Source organism: Eutrigla gurnardus, assembly GCF_963514095.1.
Source record: "Eutrigla gurnardus genome assembly, chromosome: 3".
In the NCBI taxonomy this organism is placed as follows: domain Eukaryota; kingdom Metazoa; phylum Chordata; class Actinopteri; order Perciformes; family Triglidae; genus Eutrigla; species Eutrigla gurnardus.
Genome location: NC_139917.1, coordinates 14381686 through 14394642, shown reverse-complemented (window position 1 = coordinate 14394642; position 12957 = coordinate 14381686). Strand labels below are relative to the sequence as shown.

Below are 12957 nucleotides of genomic sequence, written 5' to 3'. Positions count from 1 at the left end.
TGAATCAAGAAATCACTTAAATAGTTCCTGTCAGACAAAGTGAAGTAGGCTGAAAAATCTCAAGAACAAACGCATCATGCCACGATCCAAAGAAATTCAAGAACAACTGAGAAAAAGAGTGATAGAAATTTATCAGTCTGGAAAAGGTTACAAAGCTATTTCCAAGGCTCTGGGGCTCCAGCGAACCACTGTCAGAGCCATTATCCACAAATGGAGGAAACTGGGAACAGTAGCAAACCTTCCCAGGAGCGGTCGACCAACTAAGATTACTCCAAGAGTGCGACGAAAGATCATTCAGGAAGTCACAAAAGAACCTAGAAGCACATCCAAAGAACTACAGGCCTCGCTGGCCTCAGTTAAGGTCAGTGTTCACGACTCCACCATTAGAAAAACACTGGCCAAAACTGGCATCCATGGAAGAGTTGCCAGGCGAAAACCACTACTTTCAAGAAAGAACACAAAGGCTCGTCTCACATTTGCCAAAAAGCATCTTGATGATCCTCAAGACTTCTGGAGAAACATTCTGTGGACTGATGAGTCTAAAATTGAACTTTTTGGAAGATGTGCAGCCCGTTACATCTGGCGTAAAAATGGCACAGCATTTGATAAAAAGAACCTGATGCCTACTGTAAAGCATGGTGGTGGCAGTGTGATGGTCTGGGCCTGCTTTGCTGCCTCAGGACCAGGACAACTTGCTGTGATTGAGGAAAAAATGAATTCTGCTGTTTACCAGAAGATCCTGAAGGAGAACGTCCGGCCATCAGTTAGAGCTCTCAAACTCAAGCGCTCTTGGATCATGCAACAGGACAACGATCCGAAACACACCAGCAAGTCCACCTCTGAATGGCTCAAAGTAAATAAAATTAAGGTTTTGGAGTGGCCAAGTCAAAGTCCGGATTTAAATCCGATTGAGATGTTGTGGTGTGACCTTAAACGGGCAGTTCATACAAGAAAACCCTCCAATTTGGCAGAATTGAAACAATTCTGCAAAGAAGAGTGGGCCAAAATTCCTCCCCAGCGGTGTGAAAGACTCGTCACCAATTATTGCAAACGTTTGATCACAGTTATTGCCGCCAAAGGTGGCACAACTCGTTATTAGATTCAGGGGCCAATTACTTTTTCACATAGGGCCAGATAGGTTTGGATTTTTTTTGTGCCCTAATAAATTGAATCCTCATTCAGAAACTGAATGTTGTCTTTCCTTGGGTTGTTTCTGTGTGATATTAAAATTGGTTTGATGATCTGAAAACTTTTTGAGTGATAAATGTGCAAAAAACACAGAAATCGGGAAGGGGCAAATACTTTTTCAGCATTTTTAAAGGGCAGTGGGCTGCTGTGAAGCCTCCTCGGAGCAACTTGGGGTTCATTGTCTCGCTCAAGGACACTTTGGCATAAGGACAGGAGGAGACAGGGACCAAACCGCCAATACCTGATTTTGCACTACAAAAAAACAAGTCTTAATGCATGTTAAATGACCTCACAACTATCATTTAACTAACCACAGCTGTACCCACAGCTAAACACACACATTTATTCCAAAAAGACACAAGTCTCGCCTTTTGTAAGACGCTATATATCAGGACGGAGAGGATGGTGATGGGAAATGCTGAATTGCTCACCTTCATGACGTTGAAGAGGACCTCCTGCCCCAGGCTGTCCTGGCCTTTGAAGAACTCGTGCTCGGGGTAAGTGCGGGCGATGTCTCTGCGGATGAGCTTCTCGCAGGGGGACGACATCTTTAGCAGCTCAGAGTACTGGTTCTTCACCGGCATGTCAGTGGCGTTGCCAAGAAGCTGCCAGACGATGGCCCGGAAATGGTGAGGGATACCCTTCCTGATCAACTCCTGGAGGGCAGAGAGAGAGACAGACAGACAGACAGACAGATTGATTAATACCTCGCCAACACACTGTCCCAAGGTATTGGATTAACACGTGGCAACAGATTCACTGCTCAGTCTTGGGGCAAAAATAAACCCCAGGCTTCACATTTCTGACACACATGTGGCTAAAAAGGACAAACAATGTGACCTTATGTGGAAAAACAGATGGATATAAATAGCCAACCAGCCTCTGCATAAAATGTGCAATGAGTCAGGGATTTACAGGGACCTTCTTCCGTTTTGTTCCAGTAAACTTCCTGTCAAACCTGACCAACAAGATGAAAAAATAAAACGAGGGTGAAAATCTTCTGTTCTCCTCTTTCAATTATCTTCAATGACTCACTCTTTAGAAGAACATAACATAACAACATATTCTTTGATTTTTCATATCAGTACCCGATCCCCACCTTGAGGAGTTTGTCCTTCTTGCGTCGCCACTCTTCCCACTCGTTGACGATGCGGCCCCACAAGATCCAGGTGTCCTCCTCCAGGTGGGACAGGTTGGAGGAGGCCGAGGAGCTGGACACCAGTGAGGAGCCGCTGTTGCGCCGCGAACCGCTCATCGACCGCATGGACTTGGAATCAGCCTCCAGCAACCTGCACGAGGAGACAGTTTATGAGGACAGGAAGGCTAACACACAGATGAGCTTTAGGAGTCATGGCACTTTATCCATCTTTCAACCTATCTCAACATTTTAAATCAACATGCTGCATGAGCATAGAAATTATACATACATTGATCGAGTAGAAACATGATAAAACCCCAAAATATGCCGATCGTTGCCTTTTTTTAGTGTTAGGGTTAGTCCATTTAAAATATTGTAGAAAGTATTCCATATTTCATATGTAGTAATACTTTGTTCGCCATTCAGCACAATTTCGCAACACTCAGTTAGCCACTGCCTGCATGACGAGCATGTAAACAGTCGGTTGGTACAGGGATAATAATAAAGTTTGTGACTGTGGTGTTAAGATGACAATGTTCAGAAGTCTCAAACACATATTGATGATTGATGTGCTGCTACTCACAATCAAAGTAAGCAAGTTTAGCTTCGACTTGGACGTCCAGCTGAGTCAGAAAGCGTCTTGAGCTGTATTTCTCACAAATGACTGAGTTAAAGGAATAGTCTGACATTTTGATACCCCTCTGGCTTTGTTTTTGTCTGCACAAGAAATGTGATGCCTTTTAAATTAGCTAGTAAGTCATTGCTTGTTCGATCGATTTGCTCATCTAACTCTAGGCAAGACAGCTTATAAGCACTCTTCCCTGTATGCTATTTCCTTTAAATTTGCCTTTATCCTTGTATTACTTGGCAGCTGGGACAGCAGGAAGTAGAGATGATGTGATTAAAGAAACCGCTCTTTCTACCCAGAGGGTGTAAGGTTCAGCCTCACTTGACATACTGACACTGAATGTCTGACTCTTTCAAGTCCAACGTCCTGCACTTTGACCCGCTCTGCTGAAACATATGATGGCTGCAGGAATGATTGTACAGTATGTGGATCCTTCCACAGGATTGCCCTTTTTCTTTTGAAAGTGATTCACCGTCTTTTTGAGTTCCTTCTTGGGTAATAAAGTATTTAAGTGTAATCTAAACTATATATATTCTTCTGCAGTAACAGAAGTGTGAACAGACTAGAGTGAACTAGCAAATTTGCTAGAATATTGCCCACCTCTCTCGGCTCCGTGCTCCCCCCGCCCCCCCCCCCCCCCCCCCCACCCCCCACAGTGGCCCTGATACGCCGTCGTACTATCCAGGGCCAGTGAGCTCATCGGCAATATATACTTTGGACACTACTCAGGTCATTGTTGCTGCGCTGTTAATTACGTCATTGCGGCGACTGCTGCTTTTTTGTAATAAATACATATTGTAAACTAATCTGTTGTAATGTAATGTCCGTTGATAAGCAGTGATGCTGTGTGTATGTCTAGGGCTTTTATTGTGATAGGTAAACAACAAAAGGAGTGGTATACGCTGTCGTTGTCAATATGGGGCAAATAAGCATATTTTTCCTAAATGAATAAATAAATACTTTGCTGCTCTACTCGCATTAAATATATTATTTTCACACCACAACTCTACCCTCATCCATGTAATTTTTCCTACAGTGATTTCGGACACAGCCTTAGGTTAGTCGAGTATCACTTCAGGCTTCAGTATCATAGTTTACAAACATCCAGAGAGATCATATTGTTTGTATCCCCGTCATGAATTTCTAATTAGACCATCTCATTAATTAGTTGCTGTTTTAACACTAACTTCAACCCTCATTAGTTTCTGCACTTCAGTTTCTGCAGTTGAAGTCAAACTAAATAAAAGTTGACCTATTTGTCTCTTCTTTCATCTACATCAACTATCCATAGTAAATACAGTATATATGTTTCTCTTTCATTGCTCCATTATTCAAATAATTCTTTTATTTGAAGTTGCTAATTCAGCCGTTCTTACAGTTTACAACTATGTTGAGGTGACGCAGTGATTACTTTTGTCACACCTGAGGTTCCCTCAGCTCTACCCTCTTTACATTATGTCTACTTAGCTCACACAGTTATCCAAAGCAACTTAAAATATGTGCAGCAATCAACCATGCAGGTACAAATGTGAGAGTCGTGCAATTTCATCAAATATGCGGAACTACTTCAAGTGCTACCTTCACTTACCATAAGTATAGGTTTAACGGTGATAACGGTCCACTAAAAATGTGTAGTAAAACAGAATAACTTGATGGTCTGTGCCTTTTTTCACAGGCAGACAGACAGACAGATGTAGGCTTCTCATTTCTACATGATATGATGTGATATTGTCTCATATTGATCACAGGTCCCTGAATTGAATCAATATCGCATCGTGGCAGACATTGTGATATATTGTTGACCATAGAATCAATATAATTTCATATCTTCATGAAACTTGTGATTTACCCCCCTTTTTAGTACCAGAACCCTTTAAAACAGGTCTTAAATATGGACTTGATGGCTACAAATGTTAAGCTAAGTTGCTAAGCTACAAATGGACAAAGGGAGGAGTGTAGCAACTCAACTGTTAGGAAGTCTACACTGAACATACACCTACTCCTTCAGCATCGACTGGTGGACGCTACTGTACAAAGGTAATAACTGTCTTGTTGATGACAGCTGCTGATCTCACCTGTTCTGCTCCTCCAGTTTGGCCAGCAGCTCCAGCTCATCAGGACTCAAGTTCTCAGAGTCTGCTGGAGAGGCTGCCGGTGCTGACAGCGCTGCATCATGGGAAGATGAGTCTGGGCTGAGCACTGGGCTGCCTGTTGATGGGGGGTCTGCGTCCATACCAAGAGGGGAAGGAAGACACTCTAGCTGAGGGAGAGCCCCACTAGAGCCCTCTCTTTCTGGGCTGCTGCTGGGTATAGACATGGCGGTGGAGATGAAGTGGGATGGGTGAAGCAGTGTGGGTGTGTTAACAGGGTCTTCCAGTCTCACGGTTGTTCTCCCTCCTCAGTGAGGCTGGCTGTCGCCTGGTTGGCCACCTGGCTGGCCGTGGAGCCAATATTATCAGAGGTCTTCAAACCTGTAATGGATGCAGATAAAGCTAATTTATTTGACTCACCACAGATAATTAAAGAAAATAAATCGAAACAGTGGTTTATATCTAAAAAAACAAAATAACATGAAAAAACTTGTGGCTACACAAAATGATCTTGTATCTTTTAGAATAAAAGTAACCAACAACTGTTTTTTTGTTTCACATTAGGTGATGTCTTTAAATGTTGTTTTATCTCAGCAGCAGACTAAACCCAAAGATTTGACGTAATGACATAAAACTTGTTAAGAAGCAAATTAATGCTCTATCAATGACTTCACTGCTATGATGAATGACACCCACCTCCTATAGACAAACATAAAGTAGCTAAACAAATGCAGGAGCAAGAGGTTCCATGAACAAAAACCCTGATCCTCTGCATTATTAGTATGTGCACTTCAAGTTGTGAGATGTTATGTTAGGCTAAACGGACTGAACACAAGTAAACATATTGGCCATATTGATCCAATTTACAGAAGAAGATGCCAATGACGCCACTCCACACCCTGTTTCAAGAAACTGCTTTGAAGGAGTGGCCCTGTTTCACTGTAATGACATCATCCTGAGTGAGAACACTGTGGGCCGTCACTGCAGACACACTCCGCTATCAGAGAGCTGTTGACTTGATAACACAGACACAATGTTGTTGTTTAATAACCTGCTGTGATCTACAGATCATAACTTCTGTGTTGCATTTCTTCCATCATTGTAAAAGGGTTTCATCTACAAACAGGCTGGGCCTTAATGGTACACATGAACAGTTTCCCCTCGCACTTAAATCCAGGAATGAGTCCACACCAAGAAACAAGGTTTTCCAGCCACTGGTAAATGTATGCAACCGTACTGTTTAGGCTGAAGGACTGTCATTAGATTCTTGTTTGACTAAAGGTTTTATAAATTATGTGCGTTTGAGTCTTCAAAGTTGACCTGGTTTCTTCCGGTTAATAAGGGTGTACCAGGGAAAGCCATTTGTATCTTGAGTACAACCTTTAACTAATGTGAGATAATCATCTTCACAAATACATGCATGACATAAATGTACAAGGGTTAGGGGACGGTGTGGAGATCTCATAAAATACCAGAGGTAAACAAATATCTCAGAGATTTGCTGTTAGGCTGCATGCGGCACCTGCAACAGCTTCTTACCAAAATAAACAGCCAAAGACCAACATGCAAACTATGCTTCTTGCTAGCCATCAGTGAGGCAGCTGAAGACGAGTTGCAATTGGCCAGTGGAGAAAATGAGACAAAAGGTCAAGCTGCAGCTCTGTGATGGAGCGTAAAATATGGTGCTACAGTCTGCTCTCTGACTCTCCCTCCTCCGCCTTATGGATGGAAGCTCTTTTACTGGGGAAGACGAAGACACACACACACACACACACACACACACACACACACACACACACACACACACACACACACACACACACACGCACACGCACACGCACACGCACACGATAATCTAATAATAACTCTGGAATAATGCAGATGAGCACTTATGCAGAGGAGAGAAATCCCAGAGAGAGTAAAATACACAACACACACACAAGCACAATAGTTTAGTCATACGCATCAACAACATTAACAATACAGTTGATTGATTGACTAAAGCCATATTGAATGTATTAGAGAAGAGAAAAGTCAACGACGACTGCGATTTTGGCTGCGTAATGAGCCATAAAAGGTTGAGGGAAACATACAGATGGAGGCAAGGAGAGCAGAAAAACAGCCTGCAGGAGAGGAGAGGAGCATAATAACAGACTGAACAGGGAAAACACTGCATCGGGAAGAGACAAGGACCACATTCATGCAAGGACACCGGCCCAATCAAAAGAGACATTAACAAGTCAATGAGTCCAATCACATTTGTAAGTCACATTTGGCTCGGCCAAAAGACAAACCTGAAGAAACATCCTTTTCATATCAAAGTAATTCCCACCTGCATAAGCTAATGGATAGAGTAGACAGTTATTGAAGTTAATCTGGTGAAGCTAAACTACCCCTCTTGATCCCAGCAGTGAGAGTGGGTATTGGGGTCAATGTATGGTTATGCATTTTGGAGCTAGACAGAGCTCAACTCAGAGACCCTTCAATGAGTGGACAGTAAAGCATTCTCACGTTCAACATCCTGGCCAGTCAGTGACACTTTAAATCACAGGAACAAGAGAGAGAAACAATATCATGTTGATGTGGCAGGAGGATGTACTTGTCAGTCACAATCCATCCAGGAATTACTGGTAATAATGTGAATTCTAACAATCTTCCTATATTGCTTGTGAGAGTCAGAATCAAAGATCAAATCAAACCTCTCCTCACGCATTTACAAAGAACAACAAAACACACTTAAACATCTTCCTATTAAGGTACGTTTTTGCACAGTGCTATAAAAGTTGCATACAAATACATATAGATGCGAGCTTACGCCAGGCTGCATCAGGCGAAAAGAAATATTAAATTCGATCAAATCATTTGTGTGATACTCGAGAAAGCTGATCAGCATTGAGATTCTACTCCTGTCGTCGCTATTCAGCTGTGTCACTATGCTGAGACAGTTGAATAGAAAATGTAAGGTGCAAGTCACGCAGGACACACACACACACACACACACACACACACACACACACACACACACACACACACACACACACACACACACACACACACACACACACACACACACACACACACACACACACACACACACACACACACACACACACACACACGGTTTCTGACAAGCAAAACATGCCAGATTTCCTGGCTGTTGCTCTGTATGTCAGTAGCTCCCTCTAACGAGTCCTGCAGTTTTCAGTGTTTATGTTTAGTCTCTTCCTGACTGATATCACCGTGCACAATTATGGTATTGTGCGAAATATATGCCTGAACGCATCCTCTCCAAGCTCTCACTGTCTACAGAAACAGGCAGTGCTATTGTTTCCTCTTTCTGACCCCACCCCCACCTCTAGTTATCCAACATGAACCAACATCCCCTTTGCCCCTCCAAGTTTTGCACGTTAGCCGTGGTTTGCATGCAAACCCTTTAGCAGGATGTGTCTGATTTACAAAATACATTTCGTTGGTGTAAAGGACCTTTTCAGGATCTCCATCTGGGCTTGGCTGACCTTGGGCAATTAAAATGAGGTGGGTAAAAAAAAAAAAACAGCAGCTCCATCCATATTTTCCTGCCTGCTAAATGAGCAAAGACGTACAGTAACATTACATGCTAGCACAGACATTCTGAGGCATAAAAGATTTCCCCAGGGGCCCAAGAAAAACCTCCTGCAAGAGCATTTTCTGAAAGAAAAATAGAAAAATCAGCTGGTTTTCACGGGGATCCTGAGCCATCTATGTGTGCTGTGTTTTGCCCTCGGGGTCTTTCTTTCAGACATAACATTTAGCGCGACCTCTTTGTTAATCCGGAGCTGCTAACCTCGCTGTTGTTTCAGCTCATGATCTCATGTTTGACACGTGGACTGTTCATTTCCACGCTATTCATCTACTGGATACACTGTCCTTGTGACTGCTGTTTGCCTCAACTTTGCTCAAAGTATCTCATTGTAAAAGGAGGGATGTGGGTTATTTTCCCTGCTGCTCAAAGCTCTCCCTCAATGTTTGTGAAAGCCATAACTGGAATCAGAATGACTCGATTAGCTAAAACCAATGCATGCAATTAGGTCCTTGCTGCACTGAAGCAGACATATTGACAAGTTAAACACACTGCACAGATAGTGAACAGGGGCATTGGTGCGTAAAGTAGACACCAATCAATTTATGTATGATGAAAGCAGGCTTTTAAGTGACCGTATAGCATGTGCCTGACGGGATGAAATGTACCTACATTAAGAACGTCTAACACTGTGCTTATAGGGACAAGACTACAATTATAAGATACTCGTACTTTACTTTTATATTTCCATTCTCTGCTACTTCATACTTCTACTTAACTTCATTTCTGCGACTACAGTGCTTTGTTATAAACAAACAGACCCAGCACTGTACGAGTACAGAACAGCCCTACCCTGACCAACAACAACATGGCAACTCTGCATAATGAGTACATTATTGCAAACCCTTATGTTACAGGTTACAGTCCGATCAGCAACTTGAGATGCGAGACTGGAGTGGGATTTGAGAGACGACGTGTACCAGATTGTTTTGTCGCAGTTTACAAGCCAATAAACGGGTAAAACCAGCGTCAGACGATAGCCGGTGGGTTCCCACATTGCTTTTGAGGCTTTTGCCTCTTTTGCTCTCAATGCGGATTGTTTACCTGCATTCAGCCAAAGCCTGCTTGAATGTGATTTGTTAAGACCAAAGACTACAAATGGAAACCACAATGCTTCAGATTCTTGTTGTTCTGCGGCCTACATGTGAATGCAGAATCTGTTTATAGAGTGAAACTCTGACTCATGTGACATCACCTAAGGCAAGTTTTCAGACTTCCCTTTCAAGTAAAATTGAATGCAGGACTTTTACTTGAAATTGTTTTTTTTTTTTTTTATATGAAGATGTTTTATTCACTTCAGTAAATGATCCGAGTCCACCTCAACCTGACTTATTCTACAGTGAATCGGACTATGCACTGATGGCCAATGGTTTATGTTCATGTCTCTGTGTACTGGAAATGTCTACCTATTAACCCATCAGCCTTCCAGCATCATCATTATAGTAACGACAGCCTGTTCTCCAAACAGCCCTTGTGTACCAACTGTGCTGTACAGATTATTGAGATGTAATCAGTAACTCTCTTGCGTTTGTGCTGTGCAACAAATGTTTTCAGGGATTTGTCCAATGAGAATTAAATGTGACATTAAGCTCGAATGAGGAGAGGACACATTTAGGGCAATCCAAGCGACACTGATGACGAATGTTTCCCAGACTTGGTTCGCTAGATCTACTGACCACATTCACTTTATATGACTAATGCTTTCCGACTCCAAATTTAGTTAGAATCCCTCTCCAGATGATTTGGTTCCCCTGAGAGCCACTGTGAGAGGAAATTGTCTAGAAATAGCCATCCCAATGACCCATCAATTACTTTCAAGTGCTGGAGAATATTTTGCTCTTTTTCACCACCGAGTGGTCAACACATAATACTAATTACTAATACTGCTCAGATGATTTAATATTTTATAACTAAAATAATGCATGATAGAACTGCAACATCCACTAACCACGCACTAATCTCAAAACTGGATTACAAGGATGTGTCATGGAGGATAACCGCTATAAACCGGGTGTCTTAGCAGGCACATAGCTACTGCTCAATGTGATGCTAAAACAAAGAGTGACAGGAATCTTCCTGTTGCATTCATCATATTATCCTTTAATTTCATACTTTCCGTTACAAACACTGATCATTAAACTGAGCTGCTGATTACAAACATCTGCCGTTTGCATTAGAAATGGCTGTTGCGGGGAGAAACAGCCACTACAAAAGCAGTAATCAACATCTCAAAAATTAGACTAATTCAGCTTGTTTTCTTGTATTTCTACCTCAAGCCTCATGAGGAAATGAGAAAAACAAATTACATTTCAGAACTTTCAAAAAACCTGTTGATTTCCAAATTGTTTCAAAGGCGTGGCTAATAGACGGCCTGTTAGGTCACAGGGCTCACCACATAACAGGTTGGTTGTGCAAAGGAAGCAGCATCAACAGCACCAGTCTGATGGCAGAGGTTTAAAAATACCTCAGTCTCTCGCCAAGTAACACTTCTGTGTTGTTAATCATACTCCCACAGATCCAGCCAGTAAATCATTCCCTTCTGCTCATTTAAAACAATACCCTTGACTTAGCAAAAATGAAACCTTTTGTAGAGAGAAGCAGCATGTTTGTACCCGACTTTCTCATAAGTCACAAATATCATAATTAAAGCCATAGATATAATGCAATGTGCTTATGAAATATTTGTCCTCACTGCTTAGTCAAAGCCACTCAGCTTATCCAACAACAGTGGTGGAAGTAGGGCTGAATGATTAAAAATATATATATATTGATTGAAGCTTTATTTCAGACTCACCCACTGGGAGGTCCATAATACAAACAACACATACAACAAGATAAAAACAAAACAAAAGACAACAGACGAGACAAACCTAATATATATATATATATATATATATATATATATATATATATATACACACACACACACTCACCAGCCACTTTATTAGGTACACCTGTCCAACTGCTTGTTAACGCAAATTTCTAATCAGCCAATCACATGGCAGCAACTCAATGCATTTAGGCATGTAGACATGGTCAAGACGATCTGCTGCAGTTCAAACCGAGCATCAGAATGGGGAAGAAATGTGATTTAAGTGACTTTGAACGTGGCATGGTTGTTGGTGCCAGACGGGCTGGTCTGAGTATTTCAGAAACTGCTGATCTACTGGGATTTTCACGCACAACCAGCTCTAGGGTTTACAGAGAATGGTCCGAAAAAGAGAAAATATCCAGTGAGCGGCAGTTCTGTGGGCGCAAATGCCTTGTTGATGCCAGAGGTCAGAGGAGAATGGCCAGACTGGTTCGAGCTGATAGAAAGGCAACAGTAATTCAAATAACCACTCATTACAACCGAGGTATGCAGAAGAGCATCTCTGAATGCACAACACGTGGAACCTTGAGGCGGATGGGCTACAGCAGCAGAAGACCACACCGGGTGCCGCTACTGTCAGCTAAGAACATAACTGAGGCTACAATTCGCACAGGCTCACCAAAATTGGACAATAGAAGATTGGAAAAACGTTGCCTGGTCTGATGAGTTTCAATTTCTGCTGTGACATTCGGATGGTAGGGTCAGAATTTGGCGTCAACAACATGAAAGCATGGATCCATCCTGCCTTGTATCAACGGTTCAGGCTGGTGGTGGTGGTGTAATGGTGTGGGGGATATTTTCTTGGCACACTTTGGGCCCATTAGTACCAATTGAGCATCGTGTCAACGCCACAGCCTACCTGAGTATTGTTGCTGACCATGTCCATCCCTTTATGACCACAGTGTACCCATCTTCCGATGGCTACTTCCAGCAGGATAACGCGCCATGTCATAAAGCGTGAATCATCTCAGACTGGTTTCTTGAACATGACAATGAGTTCTCTGTACTCAAATGGCCACAGTCACCAGATCTCAATCCAATAGAGCACCTTTGGCATGTGGTGGAACGGGAGATTCACATCATGGATGTGCAGCCGACAAATCTGCAGCAACTGCGTGATGCTATCATGTCAATATGGACCAAACTCTCTGAGGAATGTTTCCAGTACCTTGTTGAATCTATGCCACGAAGGATTAAGGCAGTTCTGAAGGCAAAAGGGGGGCCAACCCGGTACTAGCAAGGTGTACCTAATAAAGTGTGTGTGTATATATATATATATATATATATATATATATATATATATATATATATGCAATTATATTATATTGCAAAAATATTGCAATTATTTTGACGATGATTTGCAATATAAGAGGGAATGATAACTTTTATATGATGATTCTTGTCTTCATTAAAAACTTTAAA

At 42.1% G+C, this 12957-nt stretch overlaps 1 protein-coding gene across 2 annotated transcripts in view; it reads right to left on the bottom strand.

Moving 5' to 3' along the window:
• Positions 1-12957, bottom strand: part of evi5l (ecotropic viral integration site 5 like) — a 38523-nt gene that overhangs the window by 18471 nt on the left and 7095 nt on the right. For both annotated transcript variants that reach the window (XM_084003030.1, XM_084003031.1), the window contains exons 2-4: positions 5030-5425; positions 2288-2477; positions 1620-1844 (exon numbers count right to left, since the gene is read on the bottom strand). In XM_084003030.1, coding sequence (XP_083859156.1) covers positions 1620-1844; positions 2288-2477; positions 5030-5271 — 657 coding nt within the window. In that variant the 5' untranslated portion in view covers positions 5272-5425. The remainder of the gene's footprint in view (positions 1-1619; positions 1845-2287; positions 2478-5029; positions 5426-12957) is intronic.